The sequence below is a fragment of the Aspergillus foveolatus genome, assembly GCF_047715535.1.
Source record: "Aspergillus foveolatus strain CBS 279.81 unplaced genomic scaffold BDW70scaffold_30, whole genome shotgun sequence".
In the NCBI taxonomy this organism is placed as follows: domain Eukaryota; kingdom Fungi; phylum Ascomycota; class Eurotiomycetes; order Eurotiales; family Aspergillaceae; genus Aspergillus; species Aspergillus foveolatus.
In genome coordinates, this window is record NW_027396094.1 from 63,906 (window position 1) to 78,936 (window position 15,031).

At 53.1% G+C, this 15,031-nt stretch overlaps 5 protein-coding genes across 5 annotated transcripts in view; 3 read left to right on the plus strand and 2 right to left on the minus strand.

Annotated features, from left to right (window-relative positions):
- Positions 1-1,441, plus strand: part of BDW70DRAFT_137782 (Zn(II)2Cys6 transcription factor) — a 2,620-nt gene extending 1,179 nt beyond the window's left edge. The window contains exons 2-3 of the mRNA XM_073737102.1: positions 38-838; positions 892-1,441. Of these exons, the coding sequence (XP_073595149.1) occupies positions 38-838; positions 892-1,005 (915 nt within the window). The 3' untranslated portion in view covers positions 1,006-1,441. The remainder of the gene's footprint in view (positions 1-37; positions 839-891) is intronic.
- A 1,662-nt stretch (positions 1,442-3,103) lies between these two features.
- Positions 3,104-5,327, plus strand: BDW70DRAFT_67298 (uncharacterized protein). Its single transcript, XM_073744544.1, has 2 exons — positions 3,104-3,908; positions 3,967-5,327. Exons 1-2 carry the CDS (start codon positions 3,381-3,383, stop codon positions 5,092-5,094), a joined length of 1,656 nt encoding a protein of 551 aa, XP_073595150.1. The 5' UTR covers positions 3,104-3,380; the 3' UTR covers positions 5,095-5,327.
- A 583-nt stretch (positions 5,328-5,910) lies between these two features.
- BDW70DRAFT_168882 (putative MFS transporter) lies at positions 5,911-7,422 on the minus strand (the record flags this gene model as incomplete). The annotated part of the gene is made up of 2 exons (XM_073742569.1): positions 5,911-7,215; positions 7,279-7,422. The coding sequence occupies 2 exons, from the start codon at positions 7,420-7,422 to the stop codon at positions 5,911-5,913; spliced, it is 1,449 nt and encodes a 482-aa protein (XP_073595151.1).
- A 383-nt stretch (positions 7,423-7,805) lies between these two features.
- BDW70DRAFT_168883 (putative glucokinase regulator family protein) lies at positions 7,806-10,113 on the plus strand (the record flags this gene model as incomplete). The annotated part of the gene is made up of 4 exons (XM_073742570.1): positions 7,806-8,038; positions 8,117-8,570; positions 8,640-9,034; positions 9,114-10,113. The coding sequence occupies 4 exons, from the start codon at positions 7,806-7,808 to the stop codon at positions 10,111-10,113; spliced, it is 2,082 nt and encodes a 693-aa protein (XP_073595152.1).
- A 1,814-nt stretch (positions 10,114-11,927) lies between these two features.
- BDW70DRAFT_137785 (putative C6 transcription factor) lies at positions 11,928-14,939 on the minus strand. The gene is made up of 4 exons (XM_073737103.1): positions 13,849-14,939; positions 13,545-13,804; positions 13,364-13,498; positions 11,928-13,318 (listed from the first exon to the last, which is right to left on the minus strand). The coding sequence occupies exons 1-4, from the start codon at positions 14,769-14,771 to the stop codon at positions 12,132-12,134; spliced, it is 2,505 nt and encodes an 834-aa protein (XP_073595153.1). The 5' UTR covers positions 14,772-14,939; the 3' UTR covers positions 11,928-12,131.
- Positions 14,940-15,031: the final 92 nt, after the last annotated feature.

Genomic DNA, 15,031 nt, shown 5'->3' on the forward strand with positions numbered 1-15,031 from the left:
TTTTTTTTTTTTTTGTGAAGTGTCCTGACTTGACTAGATGATGGATTCCCAACACCATAACTGGGCTATCCACCTGAAAGGCGCCCGCGAGATATATCGCTGGTTGTTTTACCCGAATAGTGATCCGGTTCTTGAAGCCCAACGAGTTGCTGAAATGAATCACCCTCTGCGCCAATTCCTCGTTTCACTGCTCTCCTACCTCGACGTGGCCGGAGCATGCGCAACCAGCGATGGGACCGTTGTCGAAGGGAGCTATTGGCAAACACTCGGAGGGGGCTGGGAATACAACTTAGGAATCCCCAGTCTCTCGCAACCAGCTGCCAACAACGGCCCACTCCTCGAACTCCGCCAATGCTGGTCCATCATGATGGAGATTCAAGCCGCCATTAGCTCTTTCGGAAAAGCAAAACAGTCGGGCTGGTTGACACCCGAGCAACAAGACATTATGTACCGCGATCTCCTACAACGATTAGTACAATGGCGCCTCGACGCGCCGCAGTGCCTGCAGAAACTTCGCGACTTAGATGACGCAAGCCTATCCCAGTACCCACACCCCGACGTCCTCGAATACGCCGGCTGCATCGAAGCCTACGAAAAAGCTACCAACGTCTATCTTCATAAAGTAGGACGCGCCGGCAGACCGGACATACAGCCACAGCAAGAGCTTATTGCTGCCTTTTGCACCAGGATACTTAGCCTTATTAGGAAACTAGCGAAAGATGTAGGGCGGCTGGCCGTCCCTTGGCCTTTATTCATTGCAGGGCGGGAGACTCGAGATGAACGCGAGCAGAAATTTGTGAGGGAAACAATGCTTGATATGCAGAGATATGGGTTTAAGGTATGCTTTCCTCTCCGTTTAGGGTGGGCGTCATGTTTGCTAATATTATGCAGAACGTTGAAAAGGCACTGGAGGAACTAGAAAAAGCGTGGTTCAAGCGGCGTGCTTTTCCTGAAGGATGGGTTGAAACTATGGATGACGTTCGCTCGTCGATTCTTCTTCCTTGATCGGACCATATCACCCTCGCACTTTCTCGGTCTTGCCAACCTAACTCTCGAAATAGCGCTTCCGTAGTGCCATAGCATGGTATCGGACATGCTGGGATGCTAGCGATACTGTCCTAGATCCGCAGACGCAGCCCCCCCTCCGGAGACTTCGATTTACTGCCTACCTAATCATCACCGGCTTCACAAACGAACCTCACCACATACTCTATGGCTTCAGCCCGATCTCTCGAAACCATATATATAACGAACGAATATATAAACGCACTTGTCATTCTAAATATCTTAATTTGTTAGCGGTCGGTTACGGCGTCTAGATAGATCCAATACGATACAATGGATTGGACTTTGTTGTACACGTCTAGCTAATCCCACTTTCAACTTTAAACCCGCCAAATCAAGATTCTTGCCCGGGAATGGTGGTAGGATGAGATGGAAGAGAAGCTGGATGACCGACTAATACTTGGAGGACTGGAAGTACGGAAAACTTTGTAAGACGAGCAACGAGGCTTGCTGTTTGAAGGATACTTATGCCTACTGGGAAGGATCGAGACTGAACACCACAGATTTTTTTTCCAACAAAAATTCAGATGTGTTTCGCAGGCCAGGGAGGCTACTGTAGAAAGATCTGGGGCTGCGCGGCTAACCAGGGGCGGCCCGAAGACTGCGTCGACGAAACATTGGGGTACTCTTCCTTCACTCTGACCGCTAGAGCGTCATCACCATTGTTACAATATTGCAAGCTCAGATCACCAGCATGGGCCCTAGCGGTGTTGGGACGCGTAATCAAGAAATGAGAGTTCAGCAGAGCGGTGCGTCCATGGTCTCAAGGCGAATGGATTCCAAAGTCATTGTAGCAGGTGCCGATATTCGCACGAACATCTAGGTTATTCTATAAGAGAAATTCTGCTTGGCTTGATTTGAGAAAGGGGCTTGGGGTTATGACCTTCCCTTTTGAATATTCAATAGGCCCCTTGATGCACTCAGTCAATCAATTAGGGCCGGCCTATCAAAACGCCTATAGGCCAGAGAGCCACATTACCCAGTCCAGCAATGAATATATTTGTGCTATGTGCTCTTGAATATAGCCGCTTCTGAACTTCCACGGGGAATCATTTGAGGGGAAGGCTTCGACATTCTGAGCGTCATAAATGCTACATTGGCATTATGATTTTTATCTTCTATAGAGCTACGCATCTAACGGCTGCCGATGGCTCTGAGTAAACGTCTGCTCTGTCTTCCGTGTCTCATTTGGCCTTAGGTAGGTCTCACCCCTATTATCTGGTTTAGCGCTCTGACCAGTCTAGCCGAAGAATTTGCGCCTCCGCTGTGATAAATCTCGTTTATGCGATCTCAGGAACACTTCACCAAACACCTACTACATGTTTTGTGGGCCTCTGAGCTCTCCCTGGAAGTGCAGGCAGCATGGTTGCAGGATACTTTCTTTCGACGCGGAAAGTCGTCCAAAATATGGCGAAATGCCCTTTCATGGTATTGCTCTGGAAGCTTATCTCTTTCTTCTCTGGCCATAGCCAACTCGGGTTTTACCAGTCTTGCTTCACCCGGTGCTCAGCAACTAATGAAGCAGAGGGTTGGGTCTTGTTCTCCATATTAACCGATTTCGACTCGTTTCATTGCGAGCTCGCTGGAGACGATGAAATTCTTGGTTAGAACTGAGACTACTCAGTAGACGTTGCCGAGGGCGTTGGTTGCGAGGGCGTTGGTTGCGAGCTTAGAGGAGTCGGCTGAGAGGTGAAGTCCACAGACGGGAGAGCAAGGAGGATGAGGTGTCTAGAAATGTCATTGTCTTTCCGGGATCACTTTGGGCTATCAAATATAAATAGGAACGCAAGCTGAGTCTGTCTAGACTACCTCATTGACCAGATATCATGACACCGTGAACACGTATCTACTACAGCCTACGACAAGGAAGCTCGCCTGATCCTTCGTTGTCCAGCATCAAACTGACTCCGTAAACTTCACTTATACTTCTGTAAATATCTAAACTGCCATCGATTGGCATCTCCAAGGGCCTGAGGAATTATTACCACCTGGACACCTGCATGCACCTGAGCTTGCCCTAAAGGCACACCTACTATACAGATGTGCCGATCATCGGCTCGGACAGCAACACGTGATTAAGTGAGGTATTACGGTTCAGTTTACAATACAGTACGGTATTCAACCATCCAGGTTTTCCAGGTTGAGACGTTGTGGGTGTCTCTCCATCTTCGCTGCATCTCCTGGGTTCAGTTTTAGAAGCCTTGATTGGCTAGCATTCCTCAATTGGCGGTCACACCCTTCAGAGTCGCTTCACTAGACTCGAGGCTGGCTGGTAGCAATTCCCCTTTGGACTGGAGCGCCGGTCGCTCCCTCTGATGGCAGCGATGTTGGAACCGACGCGAAATCCCCTTCTTCTGCCAGAGATTGTCGGCGCCGTCTTGGACCATGTCAACATCCGTGATCTCTTAGACTGCGCCGGTGTGAACAGGACATGGAATACCCTTGCCCTGAAGAGGATGTACGAGGGCTCGGTGTACGACATGCAACGCCGGACCCCCGATATTACCTCTTTGAACTGCCTCTATGTCGCTTCTCGAGAGCGTTTTGCACGCTGCATGGGTCATGTAAAACATCTTCTCATAGCACCGGAGCATCCAGTCGAGAAGAAAGATGTTGGAATGCCGAAAAAATTCGTTTCGCTGGAAAAGTTTCGCCCATTGCGCGACCCCGAATCCGCCAGGCGCCTTTTTCAAGCACACAAACCAGGCGTCAAGAGCCTCATGATCCCGTTTGGGATGCATGGATGGGAAAAGTCTTATATTGACGTCCTTCTTACAGAAACTGTGGAGTTCCTGGCCATCGACGACTCATTCTGTCCCTTCCTGGAGCCCGCTGACCGGTCTGTGAGTCGACCTTCAGTCTTTTACTGCAGGACATCCATCTAACTGGGAAGAGAGATAGGTTGATAATATCAAAGCTCTCACAATCTACAAGTCAGGCTCCAACAGAGACGTGACCAGTCTCTGCTCGTTGATTGACAGATGTGACCTACACTTCTTCCACATTGAGGATTCGCGTGAGCCTGAACCCATGAGCGACGATCACGCCACACAGCTTATCGAATGTCTCGCACGGCAGCGGAACCTTAAGGCTCTAGCCCTGATGATCCCTGGGGTATTATCAACGCTTGCTCGGGTGGTTGAGAACGGGAACCCATGGCCAGGGTTGAAAGCCTTGTACTATGGGCAGTATGATGACAGATTTTCCATCCCGCCCGTTGTTCGATTGCCAAAATTCAACGAGCTCGAAATGCTCAGCATTCCAAGGGTCGATCCCCTCTTGACCATTATCGGCCGCGATCCCGGGATCAAGAACCGATTGAGGATGTTGCACCTTGAACTGGCTGATATCAGCGATACGGAGCCCGTCCTTGACATCTTGCCCGGTTGCAACAGCTTACAAAAGCTCAGCCTCGGAGAACTGGACGACAGCGGCCCTGCCGAGGCCTATGCAAACTTTTTCCAGCGTCTTCCACCGCTGCCTTCCTTGCAATGCCTTGTTATCCCTTGGGTCTTCAAGATGAGAATCAATCTCATCCAACATGTTGCATTGCTGTATCCACAACTAACCGTCCTCGAGCTGAGTCAAGCTGATCTGACAGTCTCTCTTGCCACCTTACAGAGTATGTCCTCAATCACGCAATTGCAGGTAATGCGATTGTCGGAATTACCGTTCAACAACCCTCGTCGGTGGATGCGAGGGACTAGGTTGCAGCAACTCGCCACCGAATGGAAGAGGGTATTTCCCAGCCTCCGAACTGTGCCTTACAGAGGGGACAACTGCACCTTTCCTATGACGTCCCGGGCTGTTAGAGAGCATCTGCTCTCTGAACCCGATGAGTTCGCGTATCCTCCAGATTCCGACTTCTTGATGGGACGATTGTGCACTGTCCTTGGCTACAAAGCCCGTATTGATAGTCACCTTGACTATGACTTCCAGACCAAGATGGAAAACGAGATCATTGGCTGGCCCGTAGTGCCTTTTGTCGCGTTTCAGCATACAGATTCCTACTCGACGTATTCTGTCTAGACTGGACCGGAACGGGCTATCATGCCGTCGCGGACGGCAAAAGCGTTGACGATTATCGTGACGACGGGAAATATGGCCTGCATATCAACCACACGAACATAGATTATATAATACAACATTTTTCTCTCTCCATGTATGACCAAGTTGCTGGCCGAGCTATGAATAAATAGCAGCACCGCCCTGATGGCGGGCTCCGATGCATAAGGAACCCAGAACCCAAGCTAGATCCCATCCAGGTACGAAAAAGAGCTATATACCCCGTCGCTCCTAAGCACCAGGTCCTGTTGACATTGCTTACCTGACACAGTATAAAAAATCATATACACGGAGGCGCAGATTCGGTTCAGTACCGCGAGGACAGAATCTTAGTATTGGCTCGATCTTTGCCTTGAGGAAAAGGCTACAGATACCGGGATGGATCTGGGCAGATTAAAGTTTTGGAGAACACTTCCTTGGACATCGCTTGGGTATATTTGCCATTCGAAGTATGAATCCAGCGAGTATTGGGTTGAGGCAGGTCATGTAGTATAAGGGTATCACCAGAGAGAACTGCCGCGTCTATGAGAACTCGCACTTATTATTTGCTTGATAAATTTGTACTCTACGAAACATATAAGTAATGAAGTACATGCGCGGCAAACAATATTGAAGAGCAAAGTGCGCACAATCGCTTTAAACCCTAGAAATACCTGCCTGTCAACTCGCCCTCGTTACTAAAGCTTCTAATAAGTAGACCAGCGGCCATTGGGAACAATGTTATGCCTCATCTGCATTGTGCGTACATTGAAAGATATTAAAATGCCTCCTAAATAATTCTTACCCTTTGACGCTCGCACTCATGGTCTTCTCTTCGCCCTTTTCACCCTGGTGCGCTACCTCTGCGTCCACCGTGCTCGTCCTCGTCACAGTCAGCACCGCCGGGATCGCAGCGACCAATGCACCCATACATAGCCCCCAATCCATGGCAAACTGTGTCATAGCCGGCTTATTCAGGGCGTTAATCCTCCAAGCCATCGCGCCCCCGGTACTCTGAAACGTCTTGTACGCACCGACCAACACTGCCGCAACAGCAGGGTCATTCGATCTCGCCCCCATCAACCAATAGCAGTACGACTGCCAAAACGCATCGAACGCGCCGTAGAAGATATACAGGAAGATCGGCCCCGTCGAGACAGTGCCCTGTGTGTAGTCGATATCCTGCTTCAGACCGCGCGCGAGCCGGTCACTCGACCATTTCTCGAACGCGTAGCCGCCACCCCAGATGGCCAGCCCGGTGACAGCGAGGAAGAGCCATCCCGCTCGCGCGCGGCTGGGCCGCGTCAGAGCGGGAATGTCGAGGATGAGACCCATGACGAGGCCGCCAAGCATCTGGGCCAGCCAGTAGAGGGCGCTGTTGAGGGAGCGCGTGCGGATGTTGAAGGTCATCCCGTTCACGATGTTCTGCTGGTAAGAGTAGAAGACGTTGGCGCAGAAGAAGAGCGGGAGCATGCAGAGGACGCGCCAGTCAAGGATCGTGCGTGCGGCCAGACGCAGAGTGCTTCTCCAGTTGGGCTTCTCGGTCTCGACCTCAGCGGTCTGAGTCCGGGACGATTGCTGGAGCTCTTCAAGGCGCACGGCGGACGGAGGACAGATGAGCATGCCCAGAAGCCAGCCCACGGCCATGAGGATCAACAGGGCGATATATGTCCCGTCAGAGACGGTCCCACTAGTCGAGTGGTAGTTGAGCCCGAAGCTGGCGAGCGATCCAACGCCGCCGCCGAGGTTGAAGATGATCCAGAACGCGGCGATGGCGCGACCCTTCTGGGATTCACGGACGTAGGTGGTCATGATAGCGCCCTGGGAGACCCAGAGAAACGAAGCGCCAATACCGAGAATCGCGCCAGACGCGATAACAAATGCCCCGTTTCCAGTCCGGTTGAAGCACAGGAGACTTCCAGCGTATAGAGGGTATGTCCATCCTCCAAGCAGCAGGCAGATCCGGGGGCCGACGCGGTCGAAGATAGGTCCTACGACGAATAGAGCGGTTCCTGCGGTCGCTGAGAGCAGGGCTACAGTTGCGTTCGCTGCCACAGTTGGGTCGACCTGGCCGGAGCCTCCAAGGCCAGTTAGGGCATTGTACATCTAAGCGGTTAGTGGGCGTGGAAATGGAGGGGGGTGGAGAGAATCAGCGAGCAATGCACATACTCCCGGACAGCAGAAACAAATGAAGCTGATCAGAAAGATTTGGAACCAGGGATGCGTGTAGATCCGATGAACGATCGAGCGTTCTTCATGACCAGCGGCGACTCTCCGGCCATCTTCTGCTTCTGGCTGTGCGTTCGGGTCCATAGCGTTCGAGATGGAGACTGGGGATGGGTAGATATCAGACAGCCAGAGACATCTCCCCAGACTCTTATAATTCTCAGCTATCAAGTGGTCTCTGACCCAACCAAGCGGATGAAGCCCGCCGCAGCGAATAGCTGGGATGAAAAGGATCGACAAGCGGAGACGGTCGTGAAGAATGCGACGCTAGAGTGTAACATTTCGGGGCGTTTTACGCCATTTTGGGGTAGATTTTGGGGTCGACCGATACGGACTCGCTTATCTTCGCTATTTCGAGTGTCTATTGTGAAGCTGGGCTTCTTTTTATCTCGTGAAAACAAAACAGACACTGCGCGTACGCACATCCCCCTTCCCGTCCCAGATCAGATACAAACCCTACACGACCCGCAATGGATCTGGACAACCTCTCGCGCTTGCAAACAGAAGCAGTCAATCCACAGACCGGTCTCATTGACAAGATGTCGACCCTGCAAATGTGCACGGTTATTAACCAGGAAGATCACCGCGTTGCAACCAGCGTCACCCCCTGTCTCCCCAGGATCGCAGCAGCCATCGACGCCCTGGCGCCGCGCGTTCGGCGCGGCGGCAGGGTAGTCTACGTAGGCGCAGGAACTAGCGGCCGGTCAGTTAATTAGATAGCTTCCCTACCGCCGATTGGAAGTAGTAGCAGGAGATAATAATGACTAGGACGCGCTTGCAGACTCGGAATCCTCGATGCCTCTGAAATCCCGCCTACCTTCGCCGCACCACCAGAGCAGTTCATTGGCCTGATTGCTGGCGGCGATGCGGCAATCCGCCGCGCCGAGGAGGGCGCCGAGGACAGCCTCGCGCTTGCGGAGGCTGATATGGCCGCGCTCAATCTCAGACCAGAGCTCGACAGCGTCGTCGGGATCGCGGCATCCGGGCGCACCCCGTACGTCCTGGAGTGTATCGGGTTCGCGAAGCGCAAGGGATGTATGACGATCGGAGTGGTGTGCGTGGAGCCCTCTGCGCTGGGGGAATCCGGGGAGGTGGATTTCTTGATCGCCCCTTTACCTGGTCCAGAGGTGGTGAGTGGGAGCACGAGGCTCAAGGCGGGCACGGCGACGAAGCTTGTACTGAATATGCTGAGCACCGGGACGATGATCCGGGTTGGGAAGACGTATGGGAATACGGTACTGCTCCCTTCAGCCTGCTCCCAATGGCTCGCCTTGATCAATCTATGCTAACAGGATTACGAGTAGATGGTGGACCTGGTCGCATCGAATGCGAAACTGCGACAGCGGTCCCGAAACATCCTGCGCAGATTGAGTGTTGAATGTGCGTCCATGCCGAATTCAGAGCTCGACTCGCTCCTGAGTCGGTGCAGTGGTAGCGTGAAGCTCGCCTTGCTTGTGGTAGCCACTGCGAAGCCGGTGGAAGAGTGCCGTGAGGTGCTGGAGGCCGCTGATCAGCAGCTGACGAAGGCTCTAGAGCTGGTTACAACCTCCACGTTGCAGCAGGGTGCTAAAGGACGGCAGCGTGATGAGTCTACGGAGTTGATTCTATGCATTGACGGCGGGGGTTCAAAGTGCGCCGCAGTGGTTGCAGACAAGACTGGTGCTATTTTGGGCCGTGGAGAGGCAGGTCCCTGCAATACGTGCGTATCTCTCCTTCCATCATTCAGAAAGGATGGATAGAAAGACCAGACGAACAGGACTAACCTGTTTCATCTCCAGCACCGACGGTACCTGTCTTGACGATGCAATGATTACTCTAAGCGCAGCAATAGAAGATGCCATGCAGAATGCGCGAAAAGCTCACACGCCGGGGCAGCCAGAGTTACCCCCAGCTACAAACGACCAGCCGGTCGGGCTTATGCTCTCACAGTTCTCAAAAGCCTGGATTGCCCTGGCAGGACTCGATCGCCCTGGCCTTCGCGACAGAATCGAGCCAAAAATCGCAGCAGTGCTGGGCCGCCCATCTGTATTGCTTCGACTGACAAATGACGTGGACCTCCTCGCCGCAGCGATGGCCCAGCATCCTGAGGTGCCCTCTGCAGTCGTTCTCATTGCCGGGACTGGGAGTGTTGCCATGCGGTACACGATCTCAGAGCCGGGCAAGGTGCCGACGAGAACTGCCCGGTCAGGAGGCTGGGGTCATCTGTTGGGCGATGAAGGAGGTGGTTACTCAATTGGACTGGAAGCGATCAAACACACCCTGGCAGTATGCGAGGAAAGAAGGCTGGGACTGCGCTCTGACTGTGTCGGATCGAACGTTGGACGGCTTGAACAGGCAATCCTGCAGCGGTTTGGGGCCTCACAATCTCCATCTCCGTCTTTGTCTTCATCATCTGATGGCAATATGGGCCCGGATCTGTTAAGTGAGGTTCTGCTAGGCCAGCGAGGGGAGAGCGCCAGCGTCAAGAGTCGCATTGCCGCTACCGCTCAGTTGGTGGTGAACCTGGCGCCCCAGGACGCTACCGCGATGGCCATTGTCACATCACAGGTGAAAGCACTGGTGGATACGGTTCTGGGACGGCTGATCGATCCCAGGTCTCAAAGAGCCGTCGCACCAGAGCAGACAGGGCTGATCCTTTCCGGCGGTGTTCTGAGACATGAGCCGTACCGGGGGCTAGTCCTCGAGAGACTGACAGAGAGATGCATCAAGTTCGCATATACCGAGACGGTTACGGATGCTGGCGCTCTTGGAGTGAAGTGCCTAGTGCATAGCGTATGATTGATGGAAAGCAGCTTCGTCTGTTAGCCGCCGTTTCACTCGAAAGACCCAACCCAGGACAACTTGTACAATACCTGGATTGATATGCAATTGTTCACTTAGTTATAGCTTGTCCTGATGGAGGAGTCAGCGTTGGGGATGGTGATAGCCGACCCTATACCGATCTGCTTGACTGTACCTTGTATATTGCAGCCGCAGGAATATCAATAGATTCTGTAAGCCGGGAGGCGTCCAAGTCAGGCGCGGTTCGACTGAGATCCGCATTATATCCATGCCCGCAACAGAGACAAGAATATCTTATATCTGTACGGTGCACAATGACACCCATTGGGCGGTGGGATAGACCAATATATCAACAACTAAGTGGCAGGCAACAACTGGGACTGATTAGACAGATTTTGCAAGTACGTCCAAAAGTCACCCCTGCAGTGCGCAAGACAGAACTGTTCTTGCAAAGTCTTCAGGCCAGTCCTCTCTGCAGTCAAGGTAGTTAAGGTAAACATATTAAAGCATACAATATCGTAGCTGGAACGTAAATCTCCAGTAACCCAGAAATTGGAAAGTACGCGTCCAATTTGCGGTCAAGTTTGTCTAACTTACTTTTGAAGAACCAGACAGTCTCACTGACGAAATGCTCACTGAAACAAACTATAGTAAATAGAGCCGTTCTCCTCCCAAATATTGGTCACGTTCTTTAGCTGCTGGCTGTATGAGCCGGTGTTGACAGTGGAATAGGTTGGGTGCTCCTCTGGCAAAGTAGGGTTTCTTCTCTTTTTTATATAGCTGAGCGAGACCAGTGAGAACCTCAACATCACAGAAAAGCGCTTGCGGCGTCTACTGAAATAGCGCGCTATACTGCCACCCGTGGGCTTTACAGAGCGATTGGCAATTGGCAATTAATGCTGGCTCTGTGCAGTTCCACTAGACTTACCACTGAATAGCTGAGAGACGAAAATTCATGGCATTGACCTGGCTCAGAAGGGTCCGAAAATCAGTCGTCTCGCTCTCGTGCCACAAGATCCCTCTTGTCGAGCAGCCATCCGTATTCGCACCTGCAACCGCTGGTCTAGGAATAGCATGATCTCATTACAGCGGCCGATTGAACGGTATCGTCTGAAATCGCGAGTCGTCAAGGGATCTGCATCGAGGAGTAACTGGCTGATCTGGCCAAGCGCAGCATTGGCGCTTACTGCCCGAACAAAGCTTTTTGAGGCTGACAGTTGCATGCCGGCTGAAACTCGTTCACTATCTTCGTGCTCCTGATCACGGCGTCCATGATTCCTAGGATTGATACTACCGCGCCGAGTACTGAGATTGGGTCCATCCTTGGCTGGTGAAGTGTGTTATTCGAGGATCAGAAGTTCCTGCGCGACGCGGTAGTCATGCTTCGTCTTCGTCGACGATGAGTATGTGCTTGACGAGCGATGACAGAGGCTGAGCGCGTAGCGGCAGACAAGCCTTCGTCGGCTTATATGTGTCAGTGCCTGCATCGCCAGGGTATGGGAGCGCTGTCGCGCGCAAGTTGCTGGCGATAAATTGCGACGGTACTGATTACACCAGGTCAAGTGTCGCGATCGCTAATTGGAGGCGAAGGCAGCAAGGTCCGTTCCCATGTCTCGATGCAACTGACAGTTTTGGTCTGGACCTGGGGCGCTGCGTTGACTAGGAAAGAATAGTCATAGGAGAAACGGAGAACGCGGAGAGAAGATCCTCGACAAAGCAAGGCTTGCGGAGGAACAAGGCGAGGATGACTGACGCCTACTAGGTGACAGATCGACCACGCGCACCTGGGCGTGCCCGCTGGGCATACTACAGTAAAAGAAAAGCAGTTACGGGCAATTTAACTTGGGAGTGATAATCGTCTTCCGGATAGGCATGCACCATGCACTCAAACAAGCACGAAGACCATCCACCCATGAACCTAGACTAACAGCCAGCCTAACCAACCGACCATCCATACCTACATGCAAGTCAACAAACGCCGAGTGATGCTCAAGGAATCGAAATTTTCATGTAATCTAACTCCACAAAGGCGGATGTATATACTCCTGCGCCCGGTCGAGAATGTTCGGCATCGTCCACTCCCCACTCGTCGAACTCTCGGGCGTATGAGGCGGCAACGAGCCCAGGTTTGGCGTCATCCCAGAGGCCGACGCTGACGTCGATACAGGAACAATGTTATTGGTGGTGCCGTGCATTGCCGTGACGGGGCTGAGATATGTCGGTGATGCTCCGGTGGTCATAAGAGGGGATGGATGGGTATGGAAGGCGGCTTCGAGTTTTTCGAGCGCGCGGAGGGTCTTCGTCAACGGCTTCGCCCACTGTGTTTGCGGGTTTACGGCTACCGCTGCGGCTGGCGAGCTCAGTGCCGCTGGTGAAGCGCCCGCCGGGTTTGGAATAGGCTGGCCGAGGCTGTTGATCATAGGGCTGCGGTCTGGTGCCGCGGCGGCGGCGGCGGCGGCGGCAGCGGCGTCTGCACCATAGTCGAACTCTGCTTCTGCACGTTCGCTAATGATGGCCTTGAGTCTGCGAAGGAGGGTCCAGAACTGCGGGTTCGACTTGGTTTCATCGGTGACGGCAAGAAGAAATATTGAGCTGATTGCACGCTGTAGCGTGATCCATGATCGGGCGGCGTGTGGACTGACAGTGTGCATCTCCACGTACGCGTCCACTGTCGTCATAAGATGGTCCAGACACTCGGCGCGCATGCGAGCGGTTTGCGGGTCGCGCGCGTTGGCGGACTTGAGCGCTGGCCGGCAGAGCTCAGAAGAGAAATATGAGGAGTGGAGTTTTAGGACTGTGCGCTCGAGGTGTTCGGTGGGAGTAATGCAGTATTTGGGATCGCGGAGATAGGGGCGCGCTTCGATGAGGATCTTTTGAATCTGGTCTTTGTAGTTTTGGATATTCTCCCAGCTCAGTTGGGAGTGTGGACTGAGCATCCGGCTGCGGACGACTTTGAGAGCTAACGAGATCACCCCGCAAAGAGACTCGAAGTAGGTGTAATCGCCGGGCTTGGAGCCCTCCCTTTTCGCAATCTCCGGTTGGCTAACAGCGGTGGTCGACGGCCGGTCATAGGATAGCGAGAAATGGCTGTCCTGCCATGCCATGGACCACCACACATGCCGCCGTCGATAACGTTCGGCTGTGGAGAAATGGCTCGATTCGACGTGTAAGCCGAGCGCCAGGCCCATTCGAAGTGTCATGCCTAACAAGTAAGTAAGTTGAATATGGGCTAGTGCGGTTCACATACCGAGTAAAACGTAAGAGATCCCAGGGTTCATGTTGTACGATAAGACATTGCCAATAACCAGCAAAGTCTGAATGGCTTCTATCGTCGGCTGAGACAGAAAGTTTGTCATGCGGAGACATTGATACGAGCAGCACACTACACCGTCAGCATAGGCTATGGGACTATACACTGAACAGCTTACCGTAGACCTGCGAACTGAGCTCCCGTTCTTTACCAGGCAAGTCAGAGGACTGGCAGCCGGAGGCCAGGACCGCGAACAATAAGCCGAGGAATGCAATGGACATACCAAACGGTCTCTGCGCATGGTCATCATCTGCTTTGTACACCCCGCCAGCAGCGTTTCTATTGTGCAGGAGAAGGTCGAGATTCCGCTCAAACAAAGCCACATCCTCGATAACAGGATAGATAGCGCCGGCAATATCTCGGTAGTAGCAGAAAAACCTACACCATTAGCCAGGCGATAAAACGCAAGCAGCGACACTTACTCCTTGCACTGCTGGTCTGTCGGAAGCGCACAGCAGACCGCACTGATGTCAAAAGTCGACATCTCAGACGACCACAAATCAACAAACGGATATGTCGCAGACTCATTGTCAAGACCAAGCTTCGGCAAAATCCCTCCCTCGAGCAAAGCCTGCAATTGATCGGACCCAGACTTGTTATTTAAAATATAAGCTAGGACCGATCTCGACCCGAGGTGCACTGTACCCTCGCCCAGGGTATTCGGCGCAAGAATCCCCTCTCGCTCCGGCGAGCCGCCTTTCGACCGGCTGCTTGCATCAGCGCTCTGCACGCTTCCCGTCTCCAATGTCGAATGCACCCCCGCACCCTCCTCATTCGCCTTATCTAATCCTGCCCGCATAATCGCTAGTGTCTGCTCCATCTCTCTTAACTTGTTGCGAACATTATCCCAGTCCTCGCGGGCAATCGAGACCCGTCCGCCACCCGCCGGGCTCGTCTGGCTACTTAACCCAGGCTCCTGCTTCAGTCTGACTGAACCATCTTGCCCAGCTTCCCCGCCAGCCGACATCCTCGTACCACCACCGGCAGGGCCAGCACTCGCAGCAGGATGGCCGGCACCACCATCCAAGTAACCAGTGTCCGGGCCTGTCCCAACACGTCTCTTCGACGGCCGCTCGTACGAGCAAAGCTCCGCATGGTCGCGCTTAACACATCCATCGCAAGGCAAGTTCCGGTCGCATTTCACCTTCCGCGCATGGCAGGGATAGCAGGCTTTCGGTTCGCGCGCCTTGCGTTTCGCACGGATAATCGCATCGACTTGCGCTTGGGGGAGGTCGGTGACTGTGCCGGACCGGGAAGAGCCAGGGCCAGCACTGCCTATCTCGGCGCCTGCGGGGGAAAATGACATGGACGGGTGGTTGTAGGAGGGGGAGGTGTTGCTGTCCATCTGGTAGCTGTCGCACGAACTGGTTTCTCACTTTTAACCCCTCATTTCAGACGGACATATCGTCGACCAGTGATCAAGTCGAGTAGTCAATTTGACGGCCTATTGGGTGTAATCCATCCACTCGCAATTGTGTATTTTAAACGGCAGAAAGGGCGCACTGGATGCTCCTAAATCGATGGTCGTTTCTCGGTAACAGGACCCTGGACTCTTGACGCCAAAAGCGAGCGAACCCGGCGGATCGAGCCATTACTCATCAATAG